Raw genomic sequence first — 26470 nt, 5'->3', positions numbered from 1 at the left:
CCTACCCATGATCTAAATGCGCCGACCAAGGGTTTGATGGAATACACTCCACTTGCACGCTTGAGTACAGTTTCAACAATACTTGAAGACTGGCCTCATCCAAGACAAAACAACTCCTTTGACGCACCATCAACCATGTGGGCTGGTTTAGCACAGTGGTCTAAACAGCTGTCTTGTAAAGCATAACAAGGCCAGCAGCGCGGGTTCAATTGCCGTACCAGCCTCCCCAAACAGGCACCGAATGTGGTGAGTAGGGACTTTTCACAATAACTTCATTTGAAGCCTACTTGTGACAATAAGCGATTTTCATTTTCAACCACCATAACTCTCCAAAACCTGTGCACCTGATCTGCATCGCTAAAATGAACTGGAGCAGATCTTCAAGGCTTCTTTGACAGTGCCTCCAAACCTGTGACCTCTACCACCTAGAAGGATAAGAACTGCAGGTGCATGGGAACATACTCCATCCTCACCCTCCCAGACCTCATTGCTGGATCAAAATCCTGGAGCTCCACCTAGCGGCACTGTCAGAGTGCCTCCAGCACACTGGCTGCAGTGCTTGAAGAAAGCTGCTCGCCAACACCTCACCACCGTTCGCTGCTGCAAATGGAGGGCTGTAAATGCACAAGAAAAATTGGACATCACCATGAGTTGCTGGATGATTTGCTTCACCCCACCTCGTGTTTGAGAAAATGGCAGCATATCCTTAACCTCCCTGAGTATCATCATGTTGTTGGAATCACATAATTAATTATTAAACCTGCTGGTTAAATTAATCTATCTGACCCAGAAAGGGAACAGTTTTGTTGTCTCATTTCTTTTAATGATGAATTGTTGGGGATTTAAAAAAACAAATCTAATTTTAAATTGGTACATTTTTGCTTTTTCTGCCTGTCTCAAATCAATATTCCATTTTCCCCCTATTTCTTTGTCTAAGCCAGAGTTAGCGTTGAATTCACCCACTCTAATTAACCTTCCTCTTTTTTTTTTCTCAATGCTCAACTCTTATGGTCAGCAGATGCACCATTGATCTTGTCATTGATCTGCTGCATTATTAGTTTGCACTTTCAGCAAATACAGGGAAAATAATTTTTGAACTGAAAGATGTAGGAAAATGGCTCCCGGGCGGAGCATGATTCGCCTTTCCAGCAAATTCTAGCTCTGTATATTTCGTTTGTAAAAGAGGTCTTGTGTACATTTGTAAAAATGTCATAAACTAATTAATGGAACGTGTCCTTGTTTTTGATCAGAAAATAAAATAATTTGAAGTTGGACGAATGTGCTGACAAGTGAATCTGTACCTAGCCTTGGTCAGGCTATTAAAGGACAGATCAGTTAATCTGCGTTTGCACATCTGGCAGCTAAAGTAGAGTGCTATTGCCACCAGGACCCATGGATATGTCACCTGTCTGGTAAACGAATGGGGTAGGGCCTAAAAAGAGAATGGAGATTGAAAATTTCAATTGTAGAACCCTCCTGATATCAAGGAATTGAAATTTACATCGATGCACATATTGGTGAATTATATCAGTGCAACTGCTGCTCCACCCTACCGCATGTAATTTAATCTTGGGACATCACTTGACCTAACAGTCCATTATGTAAGTAGTCCACATGCAGTTAAGAGGTCTGTGTCTATCATTCCAGTTTAGTATCCATGGGCGTGTACAATTCATCAGATATTTGGGTGCGTCACTGCCTGCGCTACCTTTGGAGAGCAAATTAATCAGTCATGAAAATTGGGCAATCCCTCGTCGGAAGATGAGAGTTATAATTCAATTGCTGAACTATATTAATATAACCATACTGGAGATCACTCTTGTCTTCATACAGGTGGACACACTTTCCCATGGTGAGGGGGCTAGTGGGAAGCTGGCTAGTAGGATGGGGAAGACAAAGTCTGCGTTAAATTTATACATATTTCAACCCCATGTATTAATTTCAATTTTCAATCTAAACATTCCCTGGCTTGGTATTTTTAAAATGAGTATTTAAGTTAGCTAACATACTAAATGCAATAATAATTATATCTACATATCTCCTCTCTCCCTTGCCCACCCCACTTTTTATTGTCCTTATAGGTCCTTGCTGCCACTGCCTCCTTCTCCAGCTGGCATATGTCTGGATGCAGAGTTCAGTTATTGCTTTCAGTTTTACTCCGCGATCAGCTGATTCTAAAAAGCTGCACTTTGCAGTGTGGAATTGGTCCTGTCAGTTGACCCATCCCACTTGAGGGTGAGCATTCCACAACAGTGTGCTCCATCTGGCACTATGGCCAAGAACTGATGAAGCTCCCCCGAGTGGGGGCAGGTGAGTTGGAATGTCAGCCAATGCCTGAATATGAACTCCAACTTCCTGGTATGGGGTGATTATGTGGCTTCTTACTGAATTGCCCTTTTTTCAGTTTACATCTATTGATTTACAAATTCTCATCTCCAGTCCCAAAAGTGGATTATTTATGTAGCACAGAATATTTTGGTAGGAAAGTGACTGTAAGCGGAACTAAAGAAGTCGAGTAGATGCCTATATGATGGCTTAACATTCCGGACATTTATTTTTATGCCACATTCATGCCTTCTGAACTGCAAATCCGAGTATATTCCAGTGCTTGGTGTTAAATTAAGAAATAACCATTGGTTTGCAACTTGACACCGGAATGTGGGACAAATTATACCAAGACAACATGGTAACTTGATTTAAATTTTGCAATGCAAGGCATGTGTTATACAATAGCTGTGCCGTTGTACCTGTTGTACATTGAAGTGTGTGGATATGCAGAGTTAAAATGAATAGTTTTTCCAAATAACTAGGTACATTGTAATCAAAATAGCATCAGTTGGATATATGGATTGTGCTCGATGTAGAAATTCCAACATTTATTTTCGTGTGATGAAATGTTGAGCATTGGAGGTATAATTCCAAATATTAGGCGATAGAGACCGTCCTGCATTTCACTGTAGTATATTCACATGCACAAAGCTTTCCCTTTGTGTAATTGTACTAAAGAAAATTCTGTTTAATCCTTCCATTAACTGTAGATCTGTACTCTGATTTCTGTTGGAGATGAAGTTGTGTAACTGAGCACTGGAATGAGAGGAGAATATTAATAAGGGAAACTAATCCTTCTTCCTCATTTTCAATCAGTGACCCGAGGTTGAGTGGAGTGGTAACGCACTGACCCGAGGTTGAGTGGAGTGGTAACGCACAATGAATTCCAAATGATTGTTGTGAGATGGTTAATATCGGGGAAGGTGTTTTTTTTTTTACCTGCAATGCAGATGCTGTACAGACTCGCACACTTGTAAAGGATACGAAATGCCTGCCTATGAGGGAAGATCGTCTGAAGGTAAACTACTGTGATTTGTTTTGTACAGAGTGGCCCCTTCTCTGTACTCCCTGTCTGAGTGAGCTCTCATCTGAGCTCAAGACGGGTAGGACAGAGTTTCCTTCTCTGTTTTTCCAGAGTTCTCTTCTCTGTCTGTTGAAGGATGTAGCACCTTTTTCTCTGCTCACTTGACTTAATTTGTGGAAGATGGCAGGAATGAACAGGCTCCTTTATACTTAAAACTGCAATTTGAGAAAGTGCCACTTTGTTTCCTAAACACTCCGTTTTGTGGGTGGAAAGAGTTTGATTTGAAAATATGGTGACACTACAAATGCAGTTTTCCTCTCTTCTATTTACTAGACTTGGTATATTTTGTGTTACCTAACAACACTATGTCTACAAGTTTCCATTCTTGTCCAATGCAGTAATTTGCAAGAGGACCATTTTGTATCAAGTTTGAAGATGTAATAACCAGAGTATAATTCATCGTGGTCCATCACTGACTGTCCTGGAATGTCTGGATAGTTTGTTGTAATCGAACTTGGTATACAAAGTTGGTGATTACATTGGCTATATTTTGTCTTAATTTTCTAATTAATTGTACTCCTGTAAGTATTGACCATTCCTTAAAACAAAAACAAACTCTGGGATTTTGCATGTGTTTAAATCTTTAACTGGCAGTGCAAGCAAGCTAAAATCTTAAAAACTGGAAATGGAAATGTATGCAAACAAGTTTTTAAGATGTTATTTCATGTGACTCTGCATTTTCTGCAGTGCAAACAAGCTGCTTTACAATTTGTTATAATTGTGGCTACTTGTTTTTCTTCCTAATTTATATAATTGACCCCTCTACTCTTTCCCCACCCCAGTTCCCTGATCCATTAAAATGGCTACAGCAACAACTTGCATTTGTTAGGACCTTTAACATAGAAAAATGTACAATTTGACTTATAGGTCTGATCAATTTATTGCACAACTCTATGGCTTCAGAATTTATGTAAAGTTCTGTAAGTTACTTTTCTTCTGTTTCCAAGGGGTTTGGGAACCTCTAGCCTGAGTTCTGCCTTTTTTTGTTGTAGACACAAAGGACGGTGACTGAGTGGAACTGCTACATCCTATTCACAATCAAACGATAATGAAATAAACATTTGCTCCTTACTCTCTTCCCCACACAGTGCCCTGCATCGGGTGAACTTTGTGATGAAGAAACAACTGCCTGGAGCATACCAACTACCTCGCATTTAAAAAGAAAGAATTCTGAATCGGGTTAGTGCCAGATTATTTATGATGGGTGAAGATTTAAAGCAAGGTTTGTATTTTATCTGGTGGTTACATGTCTCAAACATTTCAAATATAATTAACTACTTCTGAAGTACAAAAATGGCAAGCATTCCATGTGCATCAACGTCCTGGAATGAGTCATGAACATGCAATTTTCTGATTCAAAGGCAAGTGCAATACCAATTGAACCAAATTGATGAAGTGTTTAAAGCCCCCTGTGTCACTTGCTCTCTCTCTTTCCCCCCCCCCAAACCCTCAGAAGTTTAATTTGCATTATATAAATGATGAGGTTCAGGATGGTCCCGTTATTATTTAGGTGGTTTGGCTCGTGGGACGTGTAATATAAAGGGTTAATCCTCAATGTGTAAATAGACAATCTACATCATCGGTGATGTAAGATTACATGACCGAGCATGCTGAGAGATAGTTCTACGTAGAGCCTCATGCTTTAAAAAAAATTTTTAAGAGTACCCAATTATCTTTTCCCATTAAGGGGCAGTTTTAGCGTGGCCAATCCACCTAACCTGCACATCTTTGGGTTGTGGGGGTGAGACCCACGCAGTCACGGGGAGAATGTGAAAACCCCACACACACTGACCCAGGGCCAGGATTGAATCCGGGTTCTCAGAGTCGTAAGCAGTAGTGCTAAACACTGCGCCACCGTGCCGCCATAGAGTCTCATGCTAAACCTGTAGTGTACATAGCTAGAATAAGGCAAATTTTTGCAACAGTCTTCCTTCCAGTATGAATGTAAATCCTGACTAAGGACAACACTGTCTAAGGCCCATAACAGGACTGCACCTTGTGTTTGTACAGAAGTCTAGTCGGAAGTCTTGACTGTTTGTTACACTTGTGCGCAGGTTATGAATACCAGCCGTATCCCCATGTCTGCGTGGGTTTCACTCTCACAACCCAAAGATGTACAGGTTAGGTGGATTGGCCATGCTAAATTGCCCCTTAATTGGAAAAAAAAATAATTGGGTACTCTAAATTTATAACAAAACAAAAAGAAAAAAAAATGAATACCAGCAGTAACTTTTCTAAATCTCAGTTCCTCCGTAAACATAGCAGATTACTGATTTAATTTCTACTTTTCTCAGTTAGCCTTCACTGGGATCTGGTTCAGTCATAAGCACCCACGCACAAAGGTCACCAAGTGATCAGCTAGTTTACTGCAGTGTGTCAGGGTTGTGTCGTCTTGATTAAGCATCCATATAGTCTTGTGTTGTACAGCATTGCTTCCAGAAATCACGCCATCAGATCTGTGTTTCTCAATAACAATTAAGGTTTTTCCAGCTCTTGTGCTTTAAGGGGTTTGGTGTTGCAATTATTCCCATTGTTTGTATCAAGTGTTAGTGTCAAGCACCCCTATGTCAGATACAGCACATAGATATAGCGAGGAACTGAATGCAGTTATTTCCACTCTGCCCCAGAAGATGACTAGGCCTGGCCCTGAGAAAGTTTGAGGTCACGTACCAACCTACTCAAGAACAGCTTCTTCCCTACTGCCATCAGACTTTTGAATGGACCTACCTCGTATTAAGTTGATCTTTTCTCTACTCCTTGCTATAACTGTAACATTATATTCTGCAGCCTCTCCTTCCTTCCCTATGTACGGTATGCATTGTTTGTACAGCATGCAAGAAACAATACTTTTCACTGTATACTAATACATGTGACAATAATAAATCAAATCAAATCAAAAGCACCTGTCAAAGGGTGGCAAGGGTTGCATGGTGGCTCAGTGGTTTATACTACTGCCTCCGCGCCTGGTTTTCATTCTGGCCTTGGGTGACTGTGGGGTTTGCACATTATCCCCGTGTCTGCGTGGATTTCCTTTGGATGATCCAGTTTCTCCTCACGGTCCAAGGATGTGCAGGTTAAAAGGGGTTACGAGGATAGGATGGGGCAATGGGCCTACGTAGGGTGCTCTTTCGGAGGGTTGCTGCAGACTCTGGGCTGAATGGCCTCCTCCTATGTTAGGAGATTCTATGATTTCATGAAAATTACTTCTCCCATTTTTCAGAATTGCCAGCCCTGAGTGAGATAGTTGAACTGTTGTGGCCCCCATGCTAACGAGAAGCATTATCAAGATTTCTCTATTTCATTTTTGCTGCTTAAAATTTATTTGTATAAGATATATTTCTGAACCCTGGGTGTGTTTTCTTTTAGAATTCTGTTTTATTTTTCAGAACTGCACTTTGGAATGTTCAAAACCAAATGAGCAGGGTTTTGGGGGAAAAAATGAATGTGTTTAATTTTGTAGATGAGTCTGTGACAGATGACCGTTCTGAACATCAAGCCAAAAATAGTATTTCTGATCTCTGGGATGCTGCTGGATTGCCATGGTGGTTTATTAAAAGCTTGCGCACTAATTATGGAAGTAGAAAGAGTGGGTCAACGGATATTCACAGCAACCAGGTGAAGTGACCTTTAAATAGTCTATAACTTTTCTGAAACCTTAAATACTATTCCCTCCCCCTTTTCAAAAGCTCTCTAGTGTCAAACATTCACTGAGGGGATTGGTAGGCAAACTGGTACCATTAATTAAGCAAAAATAAGTGAACTGGGACTGAGATACAAAACTGCAATGTGCAGGCAGCTTACCTGCTGCTATACTGTCTGCTACACCTGATATACTTCATCCCTACCCCTAGCACTGACTGTAGAATTACTAACTCATGGAAACAAGTTGAAATTTAACTGCAGTTGATAAGCCTTATCCCACAAACTTTAAATACTGTGCAGTAAATTCAGACATAATTATTGATGACATTAGCAATGCAATGTAAAATGTTTTTTAAACTATATTTTATTCCAAAAACAATAACATACACAAACAGCAACCAAATATAAAGTTCTAAAGGACCATCCCTTCAGTCGAGACTGTGCCCTCAGGTTCTAGTTTTTCCGACTAGTGGAAACGTCCTCTCCACGTTCACTCTATCCAGGCACCTCAGTATCCTGTAAGTTTCAATAAGATTTCCCCTCATCTTTCTACACCAACGAGTAAGGCCCAGAGTCCTCAACCACTCCTCATATGACAAGCTCTTCATTCCAGGGACCATTCTTGTGAATGTCCTCTGGACACTTTCCAAGGCCAGCACATCCTTTCTTAGATACGGGCCCCAAATTACTCTCAGTACTCCAAATGGGGTCTGACCAGAGCCTTGTACAGCCTCAGCTGTACATCATTTTCTTGTATTCTAGCCCTCTCAACATGAATGCGAATATTACATTTGCCTTCCTAACTGCTGACTGAACCTGCACATTAACCGTAAGAGAATCAACTAGGAAACAAACGCAATCTTTATACATGTTCTTTCTATCTGCAAAAGACACAGACGGCCCTGTTAATGTATGTAGTTTGCAGTACATGCAAATCCTCAGTGTATTAAGAATTAGGCTGACATTCAATTTGAGATTGTCAGTCAGGCTCACAGTGTGGTGCATTTGCTTGTGTTGCAGCATCATACCAGAGGACTAGCTTAACCAGCTAGTAGATGTTATCGGAATCCATTGACAGATGGAGATTAGGATACTCCTGTATGGAAGAAAGTAATTCATGATGTGCAAAAAAAGTGACTTGCTGGATTAGTTTATTTTGCGGCGGAATAAAATTACAACATTAACGCACCATTTTTATTCCATAGGATATAGACACTGCAATTGTTTCTGACTCGACTGATGATCTGTGGTTTCTGAATGAACCTGCCAGTGACCAAATAAATATGGAAATCAAATTGGAAACCATTGAGCCAAAAGAGAAAGATGTGTGTGAGGGCCAGAAAGGGGAGGAAGGAAGAAATGCAGATTGCAAGGAGGTAGGCAAAATATTGAAGCAGGCAAAAGTTACTTCCGAGCATGTCAGTTTTACACGCCCCTTCTCTGCGCCCTCCTCCTATCACCACCATTTGAGCTATTGCTTGATGTGTCCTCAAATTTAAAATGCCGTTGAGACATTGAATAATTTAAATATCAAATAAAGGTACAATGTAATGTATCTTTGACAGCCTTTACAATTAGTTTCAACAATCTAACATTGTTTTTTTTTAAATTGTGGAAGACACTTGAGTTCATCAGTCATCATCCAGAAGTTGAAAGCTCAATGCAAATAGCTAATTGGCCACTCACCATGTTTTTATCAGGAGAAGCAATGAATTGAAAAATGTAAATAAAGTACCAACTGGTTATTGAGTTCCATGTTGGTATTGCCTCATTTTATGTCACATTTTTATTACCAATGATTTTATAAGTATCTGCAAATTTAGGTTTAATTGAATATTCACAAAGTTTAATAACTACTCAAATACCTTGATTGTCATTTTGGATAACTTGGTGATCAGTTAGTAAGAAACAAACCTTGCCAAGGAACTGGAAACCCTAAAAGATCGGAAGGCTATTGCAATCTTTATTTGTGTACTGTTTGTGCAGTTTGGTCTCCAGAAAGTACAGTATTTATTTAAAATGACTGAAGTTCATTTACGTTTTGAAATATATTTTGTAAAATTTGCTAATAATGGCAATGGCTAGTTAAAAGATTTTTTTTCACCCTGGTCGTTGTCTCTCAGGTTTAAAAAGTGCTCACTTTCCAGACTGGAGAAGAACTTTCAATGCACTCTTTGGGGTTTGGAGCCGAAACTAGTCCAGATAGATGTCATAAAAGTCTCTTCTCTGAAGGCTGTTAACTTCACAGAGAAATGTTGAGCTTGTGGGCAATTGACTAAGTTAAATGCCCTGAATTTAGCATGAGTTGCTTTCAATTCAACAAGCTCTGTCATAGAAAACGCAAGAGTGAAATGTGTGGGGTGATTTTGCTCTGGTGTAGTATGGTGGTGCTTCATTGAAGTCTATACATCACCAGGTGCACGCAAGAGAGTTCTGCAGTGCACCTAACCTGTTATATATGACTCGGAAGTGCTCGATGCTGTCACTAGGTACAAATATAAATACCCAACAGCATATCATTCTTCACCGTGAATCTGAACAGTTGGTAATCCTAACCTGCAAGTAGCCAAGGTAAGAATCACAGTGCACTTAATCATTTAGTGACTTACACTTACAGTTCAGCAGTAGCTAGCTTGGTGTCTTCTCTGTTGTGATTTTTCCACCCTCCTTCTGCCCCCACCCCGGCCTTTTCCTCCCTTTAGGTTATTGAAGTTACAATATATGAAGCCGACGATGATCTGCCAAGCTCGGGGGATGCTACTGACACAGAAATCTCAGAGGTGGTTGAGAATTCCAGTGATATAAAGGTAAAGGCCTGATATTCTGAGGTTTATTTGTTGTAGACACCTGCTAAGATGATAATGCAATTTTAATACAGTAAAAAGTTTATCTTACATCAATCAATTTGCGTATGCAAACTATTTTGCACTTTCCAGGAGTGAGAACTCCGTTTGAATTTAAATAAACTAATCTTGACTTTGAATATTTTTTTTATTTTTCCAATTAAGGGACAATTTAGCGTGGCCAATCCACCTACCCTGCACATCTTTGGGTTGTGGGGGTGAGACCCCACAGATACGGGGAGAATGTGCGAACTCCACACAGACAGTGAGCCCGGGTCCTTGCTGTCATGAGGCAGCAGTGCTAACTACTGCGCCACCTGAGTTTGCTTTGAAATTTAAGCATAATTGAAATTGCTTTCATTATTAGCAAAGACTTGAATGCATAAGGCATTATAATTTAAGAACTAATCCTGGGGGCCACCATTGACCAGAAACTGAATTAGAGTAGCTGTATAAATACCATGGCTACAAGAGCAGGTCAGAGGCAAGGAATCCTGTGGCAAGTAACTCTCCTGACTCCCCAAAGCCTGTCCACCATCTACAAGGTACAAGTCAGGAGTGTGTTAGAATACTCTCTACTTGCCTGGATGCATGCAGCACCAACGACACTCGACACTACTGAGGACAGAGCAACCTGCTTGATTGACACCACATTCATAAACATTCACTCCCTCCACCACTGCACAGTAGCAACAGTGTGTGCCATCTACAATATGCACTGCAGCAACTCCCCAAGGCTCTTTTGATAGCACCTCTCAAAGCCATGACAGCTACCACCTACAAGGCCAAGTGCAGCAGATAAATGGAGACACCACCACCTGCAAGTTCCCCTCCAAGTCACTCCCCACCATGACTTGGAAATATATTGCCGTTCCTTCATTGTTCCTGGGTCAAAATCCTGGAACTCCCTCCTTAACAGGACTGTGAGTGTATCTACACCGCATGGACTGTGGCAGTTCAAGAAGGTGTCTCACCATCCTCCTAAGGGCAATTAGGGATGGGCAATAAATGCTGGACTAGCCAGTGACACGTATGTATCACAAATTAATAAAATTGGAATAGGAACTGGCCGTTCAACTCCTTAAGCCTGTTCTGCCTTTCAATTGGATCATCGCTGATCTGTTTCTTATCTATTTACCCACCTTCGGTTCATAATCCTTAAAACTTTTGTCTGGCAAAAATCCTATTAATCCTGACCTGGAGTTTTGAAATTGACCTAGCCTCAACAGCTTTTTGGGGAGAAATCCAGATTTACATAACCCTTTGTACAAGTAAGTGTTTTATGGCAGCACCTTTGTACCATTCCCATGGTCTAGTTTGGAATTCCCCATCAGAAAGATTTTCTCTAACTATCCCCATCAATTCCTTTAATCATGAGTATGTCCATTAAATCATCTCATTTTCTACAGCCAAGGAAATATAATTCCAGTATATGCAACCTGTCTGTAATTCTAGTCCTGGTATCGTTCTTGTGTTGCATCACTTTCAAAGTAAATTTATCCTCCTGGTCCCGATGGTGGCTAACTAGAACTCCTTATTATTGTTTTCTTTTTCTTTATTGGTTCAGGGAATGTGGGCAACGCTGGCTGGGCCAGCATTTATTGCCTATCCCTGCTGTCTGTGCGGAGTCTGCACGTTCTCCCCGTGTTTGCGTGGATTTCCTCCGGGCGCTCCGGTTTCCTCCCACGAATCCTGAAAGTCGTGCTTGTTGGGTGAATTGGACATTCTGAATTCTCCCTCGTGTACTTGCACAGGCCGCCGGAGTGTGGTGACTAGGGGATTTTCACAGTAACTTCATTGCCGTGTTAATGTAAGCCTACTTGTGACTCTAATAAAGACTATTATTATTATCTTCTCTGCTGAGTAGTACTACACTCCTGTATTATAATTGGCTTAGAACTGAGGGGCTTACTAGGCCATTTCAGAGGAACACAACTTCACCCCAAGTATTCCAGTCACAAGATCCTAAGGCCCCAACATTCCATTAGCCTTTTTAACTTTGTGAACCTGTGAAATATTTAGAAATTTTGACATGGTAAATTGCAATATCAATGCATTTTTCTAAGTATAATTCTGTAAAATAAACTTCTGCCATGATATTTTGTTCAAAACAACACAATTTATGCACCTAGAACTTACTTGTGGTCAATATCTATTCATTTCTGTTCCTGTTAATTTACTATTAAATATAAATATTGACCAAATTCACACCTTGATAGCTGGAGTTGGGGACGGAAACATTTGCAAAGTGGTCCTCCAACTTGTGTTTCCTGTTTCCAGCACTAAGAGCCACAGTGATCTGCATTCCTGCTTTTCCTTTTAGGATTCTTGGAAATGCACCAAATGTGGAAAGTGTAATCCTTCTCCGAAACAATACTGCCTGCGATGCTGGGCACTTCGCAAAGGCTGGCACCTCAACCCCAAGTTTGCACATTCCACATCTGACCCATTCATTGCTGGGTTTCAGGAGACGGAGCACGAAGATATAGATGTTCCTGATTGCAGGAAGTCCATTTCTGAGCCTCTGATTCAGAACTCACAACTAAAATGCAAGGACAAAGGGAAACATGCCCAACGTGGTACTTCTGAATCCTTAGAAAGACTTTTGCAGCCATCCACATCAAGTATCAGCTTGTCTGAGGACCTTGAGTCGGTGGGTCAAGAAGCAAAAACACAGTGTGAAGAATCCTTGCATTTTCAGAGGAACCACTTGGGGCCCTGTCTTGTCTGTGGTGTGCGACCCAGGACTGGGAATATCATCCATGGAAAGACTGGACATCTTGTAGCATGCTATGCATGTGCTAAAATGTTACATAAGCGCAAATTGCCTTGTCCTGTGTGTGCGCAGCCAATTAATACAGTTATAAGAACTTTTATAGGGTAGCTACATAATATGCTGTCAAGGTGGTTTATGTCGATGTGAAGTGTAAAACATCTCCGTTTATGATTCTTGATCCACCTGGGATTTTCCAATTTCCATTGCAACATGTGGAGGTAACGGAAAAGAACAAAATACCAGAAGAGGCAGGAATCTGTTTTGGCATATCTAGAGCTGTGTACAGCCACGGACGATGTTCTTATCTTGGATTTATGACATCTATTAGCTTGGTTAATTTAATTAACACTGCACTGAGCTAACGAGGCAAATTGAAGTACTGAAATCATGGCTTTATTAGATTTACACTTTTTGAGGTGCGACTTGTAAACATGTAACAGCCAACATGAGCGCCACACACACTAGTAACGCCAAAATGCTGGATTCTGCACCGTGCATTAAACATGCCAGCATTGGGTTCGAACTATTATATTTATTTTCAGTTGATTTTTGAGCCGTTTTTGCAGCTCTTTGAACAGCGGTGGCACAAATTTGTTTGCTAGTTTTAAAAAAAAATGTTTCAATATTTATGTTGATTAGTACTTTTAATATTCATGTCTTTGGGCAGCACGGTGGCGCAGTGGGTTAGCCCTGTTGCCTCACGGCGCCGAGGTCCCAGGTTCGATCCCGGTTCTGGGTCACTGTCCGTGTGGAGTTTACACATTCTCCCCGTGTTTGCATAGGTTTTGCCCCACAACCCAAAGATGTGCAGGGTAGGTGGATTGGCCACGCTAAATAGCCCCTTAATTGGAAAAAATGAATTGGGTACTCGAAATTTATTTAAAAAAAAAAATATTCATGTCTTCATTACAAGTTGGATCACAGAATTTATTTTGCTGGGAAATATTTTTTAAATTGAGAGTACTCCCTCGCCTCGGTCATAAGTTTCAATATTTTATAGAGTGTAAGGTGCTTTGAGATGTCCAGTTAGCACTCTCTCTTCTTGGAGACGAGAGCATTGATTATCACGTTTAGTTTGCTACATTGCTTGCCAACAGCAAATTGTTTGTCAATTAGCACCTAAAATTTGTAACTTGGGTGCTACTATTGGGTTATAAACAACACTAATCTAGTAACCTTTTATTTTGATTGCCAGTGGTGTTACTAGACATATTTAAGAATTGATACCTATTAACAATCAATGCCTTTAAAATTGAGGGTTGAGCAAATTGTACAATCCAGTATGTTTTTTTTAATATAGTTGTGTACTTTGCATAATTTCCCATTGATTCCATTATTGCCTTCACATATGATGGCCACGTCGTTATGTGTAACTGAACATGCTTTTTCCACGTGCACTCCAGTTTGGAAAGGCAACATTTTAACTTTTACTGGGTGTTTTGTTTCGACGTAGACCTCATAAAAAATCCCATTGACAACACTGGCTATTTGAGACTATCGTTAACACTGCCGATATTAATGTTTCCTTCCAAACCTACAAAATATGACATCAGTCAAATAGCTTATAGTTTTCAATTTTAAAATTAAGCTGAGACCAGAGGTACGGAGCAGAATTGTTTTCTGTAAATTAAAACCAGTCTGTTTTGATATTGTACCATCCAGTGACCCATCCATGTGTGATATAATTCTAACAAGCTACTACTGCCCACTCTCAGCATATGGGAAAAAGATACCTTATTTAATGTCTGTTTATTCTTGTGAAAAATATCTGCGTTAACAGTTAGGTTAGCAAGTTCATGGAGCAGTTTGTTATTTAATGTTAATGTATCCTATTTGTTGTTTTCAAACCCTTCCATGGTACTCATTGAGGTAGCTACTATTTTTGTTATTTCTGGGTCTTGGTATGGAAGTCACGTCATTAAATTAAGCTGTCTTGTGGTGTGACCTTTTTTAAACTAGGTTGCAATGGATGCACAATGCTTCAGTACTGCCAGAGTGGATATTTGTTCCAGTAAAATATCAAAAATCTACCTGCTTGATGTTTCCCTTTGAGTGAGATGCTGTGCAAATACTTCTATTCATGTGTATCATTTTTGGACTAAAACACATTTCTGTACTTTGAAAAAAAATGTTTATTGAAAACCTTTCATTACAAACAATATAAAACAATTAGCTCAAGTTAAATATCAAAGAACACTACAAGCATAAGCACAAATTAACTAAACCCCCTTAACATTTGACAGTGACTTGCCTCTTTTAAAGAAAAAAAGGAAATGAATGGCTGCCATCTTTGGTAGAACCCTTCTACTAAACCTGTCTACTGACTGTGGTTTAGCTCAGTGGGCTAGACAGCTGGCTTGTGATGCAGAACAAAGCTAGCAGCACCGGTTCAATTCCCGTACCAGCGCCGGAATGTGGTGACTAGGGGCTTTTTACAGTAACTTCATATGTGTGACAATAAACGGTTATTATTATTACTAATGATGTACTTAACCTTCGCCAAATGTAAGAAGGACGAGGTGACCCAATATGCCAAGGCACCGACCGGCTGGAGTAGAGACCTCCACCCAAGCAGAAATAGATTATCATAGAATTTACATGGCAGAAGGAGACCATTCGGCCCATCGAGTCTGCACCGGCTCTTGGAAAGAGCACCCTACCCAAGGTCAACACCTCCACCCTATCCCCATAACCCAGCAACCCCACCCAACACTAAGGGCAATTTTGGACACTAAGGGCAATTTATCATGGCCAATCCACCTAACCTGCACATCTTTGGACTGTGGGAGGAAACTGGAGCACCCGGAGGAAACCCACGCACACACGGGGAGGATGTGCAGACTCCGCACAGACAGAGACCCAAGCCAGAATCGAACCTGGGACCCTGGAGCTGTGAAGCAATTGTGCTATCCACAATGCTACCGTGCTGCCCGTACTTAATAGACCTTGAGTATCTCTGACATAGCTTTGAAGAAAGAGTAACTTGTAGATCAGAACATGTGTGATTACCCAGCTCCCAAGAACCTGTCCTAAACCCCAGAGAAGAATCTAGTCATCCTCACCTTGGTCAGATGAGCCCTGTGCACCATCTTGAATTGGATCAGACTAAGTTGGTGCATGAGGATGTGTTTTTAAAAAAATAAAAAAAATTGAGTAGAAAATTATTTATTTTTCCAATTAAGGGGCAATTTAGCGTGGCCAATCCACCTAACCACATCTTTTGGTTGTGGGGGGTGAAACCCACACATACATGGGGAGAATGTGCAAACTCCATTCGGACAGTGACCCAGGGCCGGGATTTGAACCCGGGTCCTCAGTGCCGCAGTCCCAGTGCTAACCACTGCGCCAAGAGGATGTGGATTTGACCATGTGAAGGGCCTCGCTTCAAACCTCCGAATGGGACCTAATTCACCCTCTAATTTTACCTTTATCTCTTTCAACTGAGCCAACGGCACTGATAGGATCTGGCCCTACTGGCACAAAATAATCCCCCATCAGACTTGGCCAAAGACCAAATTCTTCAACTGGGAGGAGGATGGTGCCAAGGGGAAAGAGGGAAAAGCCTTCCATGAAAAATAGGGACTCTAAAAGTATCTAAACAGATTGGAACCAGGAAATTGAATGTCCAACAGCTTAAAGCTGGCAAACCATCCCATCACGAGCAGGTCCCCAAACCTAAACATCAAGTCCAAACCCACTGGAAAAAAAAAAGGTGATTATTCCAGATAGGGGCCAAGTGCATGGAACTGAGTTTAAAATACTGTCTGAGCTGCTTCCAGATTCTCAGGATGGAAATGACAGGTTTCAAAGAAAATCTTGCCGTACAGAACAGCAACAAAGTGGTGTTACGAATGCACTAAGGCTTAGAAGCCCAGGAATTCTCCTTTTGCCCCCCCCCCCCCCCCCAATATGGAACCCGGATCACTGGACCACCCCAGCATCTTCTCAATATTGGCTGCCCGTTGCCTATCTTTCTGGAAGAACACCCGATGGATCCTTGGATTATCCGCCCAAATAAATTAGGACACTAATTTATTATGACTTGGGGAGAAAAGTGGAGAGGCATTGAAAAAGAAATAAAAATCTCAGGAGCACGTTCATCTTGATAGTCTGAACATTGCCTGTCAAGGTCAAGGGAGGTTATCCCACTTCTGTAAATCAGATTAGACCCCATTAACCAGACTATCATTTAATTGCACAGTGGTTAGCACTGTTGCTTCACAGCACCAGGGACTGGGGTTCGATTCCTGGCTTGAGTCCCTGTCTGCCGAGTCTGCACGTTCTCCCCGTGTCTGCGTGGGTTTCCTCCGGGTGCTCCGGTTTCCTCCCACAAATCCTGCAATGCGGGCTGTTGGGTGAATTGGACATTCTAAATTCTCCCTCTGTGTACCCAAACAGGCGCCGGAGTGTGGCGACTGGGGGATTTCCACAGTAACTTCATTGCAGTGTTAATGTAAGCTGCCTTGTGACACTAATAAAGATTATTATTTATGAAGCGAAACCCAATTTTGGACCACCCGAATTCCCAGCCAAAAGCTAGATCTGGTAAGGTGAAATTGGGCAGCACAGTAGCACACGTGGCTAGCACTGTGGCTTCACAGCACCAGGGTCCCAGGTTCAATTCCATGCTGGGTCACTGTCTGTGCGGAGACTGCACGTTATCCCCGTGTCTGCGTGCATTTTTCCTCCGGATGCTCCGGTTTCCTCCCACAGTCCAAAGACGTGCAGCTTAGGTGGATTGGCCATGCTAAATTGCCCTTAGTGTCCAAAAAGGTTAGGAGGGGTTATGGGGATAGGGTGGAAGTGAGGGCTTAAATGGGTCGGTGCAGACTCGATGGGTCGAATGGTGTCCTTCTGCACTCTATGTTCTATGAAAAGGTAACATCTCCAGGTGGGCTTCCCTCCTCGTGGTTGGGGGGAGGGGGAGGGGGTGGGAGAAAGAGAGAGAAGGAGCCAAAACTCCCAAGCAGCTTCACTATCGCACCCAAGTGGATACTGGTCCGGACTATAAGGAAGGCCCTTCCCGATTTATCCCCTCCACTTACCGAAAGATCTCAGTGCTATGGCAAGTGGTTTTATTGCCAGAGCAAACGAGTGGAGACAATGGCCATCTCTGCCTCGTGCCCTTATTCAGTGGAAAGTAACCAGAATTCACAGCATTCGTGCAAACACTAGAAGTAGGGGCCCTAGACAATAAACAATCTTGGATATAAACTTTTGTGCCAATCCAAACCTCTCAAGAATCTCAGATATTGCCACTCTATCATCATTTAGGGAAACAATCACCCCTGGTTCAGGCACCGAAGAAGGGGGCGAGGACAACATTTAATAGACAACGTATAGTGGCCAACAATTTCTGACCAGTGACAAAACCTGTCTGGTCTTCCTGGGAGCCAAGGCTCCAATAGCAGTGCCAGTACTTTTGGAAGTAACTTTGCTTTTGCATTTAAAAGTGAAATAGGTTGGTACGGCCCACACTCTCGGGTCCTTGCCTTAAAGGATCAAGGAGATAGAGGCCTGTACAAGTGAGAAGGGCAACAAACCCCAGTTGCTAAACATATCTAAAATTGGAGTTGCTAATTGCTCCGCAAATGTCTTTGGGGAAGCTGTTGGGTCCAGGAGCTTTACCTGTCTGCATTAATCCAATGCATTTCTGAATTTCCTCTGGACCCAATGGGGATTCCAACTCTTTGTACCTCTCCCTCCACCACTGGGATGGATAATCCATTCACAAGTCAGTCATGGCAGAACTCTTTGACAGGAGCGCCGATCTATAAAGATCCCCATAAACTGTTTCAAAAATCACGTTGACCGGAGGCGGGACAGAAACCAGGCTGTCAAGCCCATCCCTGCACAATATCCCAGGAAGCCGCCTGCCGTCTCAGCTGGCGAGCCAAGAGGCGACTGCCCTTCTCCCCACATTCATACAATACGCCCCTCAAACGTCGCAGCTGGCCCACCGCCTTATCCGTTGATAATTCAAATTATGTCTGCAGTTTTTTTCCTACTTGCCAACAACTTGAGTACTGACTGTGCACCTGCTGTTCTGCCTTCGCTGCCTTTTCCATGTGCACTTTCGGAAATTATCCCCCTCCCTCTACCCGACAATCACTTTAATGGTTCCCCACGGCGCAGAAGGTGAGATAGGGGAGGCGGTGGCCTAGTGGTATTGTTGCAGGACTAATAATCCAGAGACCCAGGGTAATGATCTGGGGACCCAGGTTCGAATCCTGCCACAACGGGCAGTGAAATTTGAACTCGATAAAATATCTGGAATTAAAAGTCTAATGATGACCATGAAAGCATTGTCGGAAAAACCCACCTGGTGCTCTGTTGCTCTTTAGGGAAGGAAATCTGCCATCCTTATCTGGTCTGGCCTACATGTGACTAAGGTGCTCAACCATCCTCAAGGTGCTTGACTCTTAAATGGCCTAGCAAGTTGCCCAGTTGTATTGAACCGCTACAAAAACACGAAAAGGAAATGAAACTGGACGGACCACCAGGTGTCGACCCAAGCCCTGGAACCACAACAGCAAACTGTTGACCCTGCAAAGTTCTCCTTACTAACATCTGGGGGCTTGCGCAAAAGTTGGGAGAGCTGTCGTCACAGACTAGCCTGAAATGTCACACTTAGAATCATACCTTCCAGAAAATGTCCCAGACACCACTAGCACCATTCCTGTCTCACCAGCAAGACAGACCCAGCAGAGATGGTGGCACAGTGGTACACAGTTGGGAGGGAGATGTTCTGGAAACTTCAACATTGACTCTGGATCCCATGAAGTCTCGGCTTCAGGTTAAACATGGGCAAGGAATCCTGCTGATTACCACGTACTTCTATGAATCTACTGGCCACCATCAGCTGATGAGTCAACACTCTTCCATGATGAACACCACTTGGGAGGAAGCACTGAGTGACAACGGTGCAGAATATTCTCTGGGTGGGGGAGCACCACAGATTGAGCTGGCCGGGTCCTAAAGGACACAGCTGCTGGACTGGGAATGCAGCAGATGTTGAGGGAACTTAAGGGAAAACCATACTTGACCTCATCCTCCCCAACCTGCCTGTTGCAGATGCATCTGTCCATGTATTGGAAAAGTGAGCACCACACAGTCCTTGTGACAATGTCCAGTCTTGAAGACCCCACCCAAGCCCACACCTCCACCCATCCTCGTAACCCCACCTAACCTTATTTGGACACTAAAGGCAATTTAGCATAGCCAATCCACCAAACCTGCACCTCTTTGGACTGTGGGAGGAAACTGGAGCACCCGGAGGAAACCTATGCAGACGGGGAGAATGTGCAGGCTCCACACAGACAGTGACCCAAGTCGGGAATCGAACCAGGGACCCTGGCACTGTGAAGCAACTGCTAACCACTGTGCTACCGTGCCGCCCATGAGACACTCTGGGCCATCAGCAGTGGCAAAATGGTACTCAAGACCACAATCTGCAACCTCATGGCCTGGCATATCCCCCATTCTACCATTATCACCAAGCCAGGGCATCAACCGTGGTTCAATGAAGAGTGTGAGAGTGCATGCCAGGAGCAACACCTGACATACCTAGAAATGAGGTGACAGCCTGGGAAAGCTACAACACAGGATTACTTATATTCCAAACAGCATAAGCACTGGAAAGTGCAAAGACTTTGGGCCCTGTAGCACGGTGGTTAGAACTGTTGCTTCCCAGCGCCAGAGTCCCAGGTTCGACTCCTGCTTGGGTCACTGTCTGCGGAGCGTGCACATTCTCCCTGTATCTGTGTGGGTGTCCTTCGGGTGCTCCGGTTTCCTCCCACAAGTCCCGAAAGACTTGCTTGTTTTCGTGAATTGGACATTCTGAATTCTCCCTCTACCTGAACAGTGCGGCGACCAGGGGATTTTCACAGTAACTTCATTGCAGTGTTGATGTAAGCCTACTTGTGACACTAATAAATATTATTATTCCGGCAATAGTACTGAAAACATAGCTCCAAAACTTGCCGCACCCCCATACAGTCTCTTACAACACTGGCATCTACCCGGCAATGTGGCAAATTGTCCAGGTGTGTCCTTTACACAAGAAACAGGACAAATCCAACCCAGCCAATTACCGCCCTATCAGTCTACTCCATCATCAGCAAAGCTATGGAAGGAGTCAGCAACAGTGCAATAAAGCAGCACTTACTCAACGATAACCTGCTCTGGGTCCCGCCAGGGTCACTCAGCTCCTGACCTCAGTACAGCCTTGGATCAAACAGGGACAAAAGAGCTGAATGCCAGAGGTGAGGTGAGAGTGACTGCCTTTGACATCAAAGCAGCATTTGACCGAGCATGGCATCAAGGAGCCCGAGCTAAACTGGAGTCAATGGGAATCAGGGGGAATACTCCGCTGATTGCAGTCATGCCTGGCACAAAGATTTTAAAAATAAATTTAGAGAACCCAATTAATGTTTTCCAATTAAGGGGCAATTTAAAGTGGCCAATCCACCTACCCTGCACATCTTTGGGTTGTGGGGTCGAAACTCAGGCAAACATGAGGAGAATGTGCAAACTCCACATGGACAGTGACCCAGAGCTGTGATCGAACCTGGGACCTTGGCGCCGCGAGGCAGTGGTGCTAACCACTGCTGCCATACCTGGCACAAATGGTGGTTGAAGGCCAACTATCTCAACTCCAGGACATCACTGCAGGAGTTCCTCAGGATAGTGAGCGAGGCCCAACCATCTTCAGCTGCTTCATCAAATGACCTTCCATTATAAGATCAGAAGTGGGGATGTTCGCAGATCACTGCACGATGTTCAGCACCATTCGCGATTCCTCAGATAATGAAGTAGTCCATGTTCAAATGTAGCATGATCTGGACAATATCCAGGCTTGGGCTGACAAGTGCAAAATTACATTTGTGCCACACAAGTGCCAGGCAGTGACCATCGCCAACAAGAGAGGACCTAACCGTCACTCCATTACATTCAATGTCATTTCCATTGCTGAATGAATTAATCACGCAAATAGATGTAAATGCGATGAAATAATCGGGATTACGGAGACAGGCCGCAGGGTGACCAGTGATGGCAACTGAATGTCCAGGAGTATTCAGTATTTAGGAACGGCAGATAAAAAGGAAAAGGTGATGGAGTGGCAGTGCTCTTAAAGAGGAAATTAACGCAACAGTGAGGAAGGATATTAGCTCTGACAATGTGGAAACTATGGGCAGAGCTGAGAAACAACAATGGGCAAAAAGCATTTCTGAGAGTTGTATACAGACCCCCAAACTGCAGTGGTAATGTTGAGAATGGCATTAAACAGGGCCTTAGAGGTGGCACAGTGGTCAGCACGGCTGCCTCAGGTCCAGGGTCCCGGGTTCAATTCCGGCCTTGGGTGACTGTGGAGTTTGCACTTTCTCGCCGGGTGCTCCGGTTCCTTCCCACAGTCCAAAGATGTGTAGGTTGGGCGGATTAGCCATGCTAAATTGTCCCTTAGTGTCCAAAAGGTTAGGTGGGTTACGGGGATGGGGTGGTGGGGTGGGCTTAAGTAGGGTGCTCTTTCCAAGGGCCGGTGCCGACTCGATGGCCGAATGGCCTCCTTCTGGTCTGCAAATTCTATGGAAGGTGATGAAGAAACATCTGCAATTAATTTTTCTTTTTAATAATCTTCATTGTCGCAAGTTGGTTTACATTAATACTACAATGAAGTTACAGTGAAAAGCCCCTAGTCGCCACATTCCGGCACCTGTTCAGGTACACAGAGGGAGAATTCAGAATGTCCAAATTACCTAATAGCACGTCTATTAAGACTTGTGGAAAGAAACCAGAGCACCCGGAGGAAACCCACGCAATTATGGGTGATTTTAATCTGCTTATAGATTTGGCAAATCAAATTAGCCACAATACTGTAGAGGAATGGTTTTCTGGACCAATACATTGAGGAACCAACCAGAGAACAGGCCATCCTAGACTGGGTACTGCGTACTGAGAATGGAATCATCGGCAATCTAGTTGTGCAAGACCCCTTGGGGATGAGCGACCATAATATGATAGAATTTTTCATCAAGATGGAGAATGAAGTAGTTGATTCTGAGACTACCACCCCGAATCTTAATAAAGGAAACTACAATGATTTGAGGCATGAATTAGCTTTGATCGATTGAGGAATGTTACTTAAAGGGATGACAGGGGATGGGCAATGGCAAACCTTCAAGGAGCGCATGGGGGATCGGCAACAATTGTTTATTCCTGTCTGGCACAAAAGTAAAACGGGAAAGGAGCCAGAGATAGTATTCAATCCAAGGAAGAAGCATACAAATTGGCCATGAAAAAAAAGCCTGAGTATTGGGAGCAGTTTAGTATTCAGCAAAGACGAACCAAGGGATTGATGAAGAAGAGGAAAATAGCGTACGAGAGTAAATTTGCAGGGAACACAAGCTGACTGTAAAAGTTTCTGTAGGTACATGAAGAGAAAAAGATTGGTGAAGACATGCATATCCCTCACACTCAGAAACAGGGGAATGTATATATACTAGGAGACAAAGAAATGGTTGAAAAACTAAACACACACTTTGGTTCCATCTTCGCAAATGAGGACACAAATAAGATACCAGAAATGTTGGGGAACGCAGGATTTAGTGAGAGGGAGGAACTGAAGGAGATCAATATAAGTAAAGAAATGGTGTTGGGGAAATTGATGCGATTGAAGGCTGATTAATTCCTGGGGCCTGAATCTGCATCCCAGATTACTAGGAAGCGTCTCGAGAAATAGTGGATGTATTGGTGGTCATTCTCCAGGATTCTATAGGCACTCAACAGTTCCTGCAGATTGGAAGGTAGCTAATGTAACGCCACTGTTTAAAAATGGAGATGGAGAGAAAACCGAGAAATATAGACCAGTAAGTCTGACATCGGTAGTGGGGCAAATTCTAGAATCCATTCTCAGAGCACTTAGAAAATGTGCCCTAGAGGGAGTGCAGCGGAGGTTTACCAGGTATACCAGACTGATTCCTGGGATGGCAGGACTGACAAATGAGGAGAGATTGAATCGGGTAGGATTGTATTCGCTGGAGTTCAGAAGAAAGAGGGGGTCCTCACAGAAATCTATAAAACTCTAACAAGTCTAGACAGGGTAGATGCAGGAAGGATGTTCCTGATGGTGGGTGTGTCCAGAACCAAGGGTCACAGTCAGGATATGGGGTAGATCGTGCAGGACAGAGATGAGGAGAAATTCCTTCATTCAGAGAATGGTGAGCCTGTCGAATTCATTACCACGGGAAGTAGTTGAGGCCAAAACATTGTGGGCTAGATTCTCTAGCCCGACGCCTAAATCGTGATCAGCGATTGGGTGGAGAATGGATTCCAAAGCCAGAATTGCGGCCGGCACAGTCTGATCCCGAATTGCGGCCGGCACAGTCTGACGCCGGTCCGCAATGCTCCACCCCCTCCAAACCGGCATCATCGTGACGTGTGGCGCGCGTCACATTGGTGCGTCATTACTCCGCCCCCGATGGGCCGAGTTCCCGATGGCACGGGGGGACGTGTGGTTCCAGTGGTTGGGAACCCGGCGTGCTGGCTGCGGACAGTGTACAGCGCCACCACACGTGTCCGGGATTCGTGCCACTGCCTGGGGGGTTTCTGCTAGGACTGAGGGTCTGGTGGGCGGTGACCAGGGGGTGGGTTGTGGGGTCGCCGTTGACGGGTTAGGGTTTGAGCACCGCGGGCGCCATGTTTTACGGCACGGCCAGTGCAGGTCGTCAGTGCTGCGCATGCGCGGCCCGGGACCCGGCCATTCTCCAGCCGTTTTCGGTGCGATCCGCGGGAGCTTCACGCAGCAGCAGTGCTAGCCCCTCACCGGTACCGGAATTGGTGAGGGGTTTGCGATGATTTTCCTGTTGTGAACCTCTGTGGTTTCTCCGTTTGTGCCAGCACTTAGCCTCAGAAACGGAGAATCCAGCCCTGTATGTTTTCAAGAAGCAGTTAGATGTAGCAATTTAGGGTGAAGGGGATCTAAGGACATGGGGAAAGTGGATTAGGCTATTGAGTTGGATGATCAGCCATGATCAAAATGAATGGCAGAGCAGGCTCGAAGGGCTGAATGGCCTCCTCCTGCCCCTATTTTCTATGTTTATATCGAAGTACAAATGAGGGTGAAAGAAGTCTCCCTAAGTCCAAAAGGAGATCATTCAGAGACTAGTATGTTCAAGCTAACAAAATAGGACACTCCAGAGCTGAACGCTGGAAGCTGTTTCCTGTGGGTCTTGTAGGGCTTCACAATAGTCCCAAGGACGATACCCCAATAGGTGGTGCATCAGGTCAGGCATGAACCTTTGCTGCAGAAGCTAGCCCCTCGGAGAGCATGTGCTCTGCGTCTGGGTGAACTTGACAAAGTCCCTGAGAGCTACTGGAGTTTGTCCTCCCAGAATCAGTGGCCCATACTCTTCTCCGGATGCAAGCAAGTCTATTGATCTGCTCGGGGACATGGTCACTCAATTCTTGATGTTGGCAGGGATAGGTTTCCTACTCAGGAATGATTTGGCTGGCAGTAAGCTGGTCGCGTCCCCCCCCCTAACTAGATCAGCCAAACAAAGAAAATAGTAAAGGACGTAGTACTGACTACCTGCTCTGAGGCAGAAACCACCCAGTTCCAGGAGTGCTACTTCTTGCAAGATGAGGCTGTGTAGACCCCTTGGGTGGCCTGCAAATGAGTGGACAATGTTCCACCGGATTGTTGTGCCCCAGAAAACTGTCAGGTAATTCTAAAAGTTGCCCATGCTATTGTGGTTGGACATATGGGAACCCGCAAATGTTTAGCCTGCATATGCAAGCACCTTTTATTTGCCTCATTTCCGGTCCAACATGGCGAGTATTACAAACCTGCCATATTTGCCAGGGTGCAGGGAACCCCCGATCCCAGTTAAACCAGACACCTTTCAAAGCTATTCCAGCATCTGGTGAACCATTTGTCCAAATGCTGATGGTCTCTGTGGGGGCACCTACCGAAAATCAAGACCGTCTTATCAATACCTCCTCACCGCAATGGAGTTAGCCACCCAATTCCACGAAGCCCCTCCCCTCGGGAAAATCACAGCCAAGGTAGTGTTTGAAGGGCTAACTCAGTTCTTGACCAGATGCGGCCTGCCGAGAGAGATCCAAAATGTTTCAGGAGGTTGTACCTAGTTTAGGAATAACCCAGCTAAAGTCCTCAGCATTTCACCCATCTGTCTCCTGAGGCAAACAATGAGTTTTGACCAGAAACCTAGAAACTGATTGTTTGGCTGAAAGTTATTCCTAGTTGTAAAACAGTTTTGTTTCCCATCTCCCTGTGTGCAAGTATATGTAGTTGCGATGACCATCCCCCAAGCTTAAATGCATGAATGAACAGTACGTCTACCCTAAAGAGAATTTGCTAAGAGTCATTTTAAAATTGACTTCAAAGGGTTTGGGGATGCCACAACCCATTTCAAAAATTAAAACACCTCTGTTTACAGATAGCCGACGAGAAAAATAAAGCTCAGTTTGACTCTCCTCTGTCCCATAACATTGTAGCTTAAATAAAAGCACATCTCAATGAGGATGTGTCTCATTCTGATCTACAGAATCATAGAATCCCTACAGTGCCGAAGGAGATCATTCAGCACATTGAGTCTGGACCGACCCTTCGGAAGACCACCCTACCTAGGCCCAATCCCCCACCCTGTTCCTGCAAACCCACCCGAAGGGACAACTTTTCATGACCAATCCACCCAACCTGCACATCTTTGGACTGGGGGAGGAAACCAGAGCACCCGGAGGAAACCTACCCAGACACGGGGAGAACATGCAAACTCC

At 43.8% G+C, this 26470-nt stretch overlaps 1 protein-coding gene across 1 annotated transcript in view; it reads left to right on the top strand.

The window, feature by feature from the left end:
• Positions 1-14703, top strand: part of mdm4 (MDM4 regulator of p53) — a 39994-nt gene extending 25291 nt beyond the window's left edge. The window contains exons 6-11 of the mRNA XM_072479965.1: positions 3279-3346; positions 4501-4591; positions 6873-7027; positions 8260-8430; positions 9757-9861; positions 12221-14703. Coding sequence (XP_072336066.1) covers positions 3279-3346; positions 4501-4591; positions 6873-7027; positions 8260-8430; positions 9757-9861; positions 12221-12781 — 1151 coding nt within the window. The 3' untranslated portion in view covers positions 12782-14703. The remainder of the gene's footprint in view (positions 1-3278; positions 3347-4500; positions 4592-6872; positions 7028-8259; positions 8431-9756; positions 9862-12220) is intronic.
• The last annotated feature ends 11767 nt before the right edge of the window (positions 14704-26470 follow it).

This window comes from Scyliorhinus torazame, chromosome 17, assembly GCF_047496885.1.
Source record: "Scyliorhinus torazame isolate Kashiwa2021f chromosome 17, sScyTor2.1, whole genome shotgun sequence".
NCBI lineage: Eukaryota > Metazoa > Chordata > Chondrichthyes > Carcharhiniformes > Scyliorhinidae > Scyliorhinus > Scyliorhinus torazame.
This window is presented reverse-complemented; position numbering and strand designations above follow the sequence as displayed.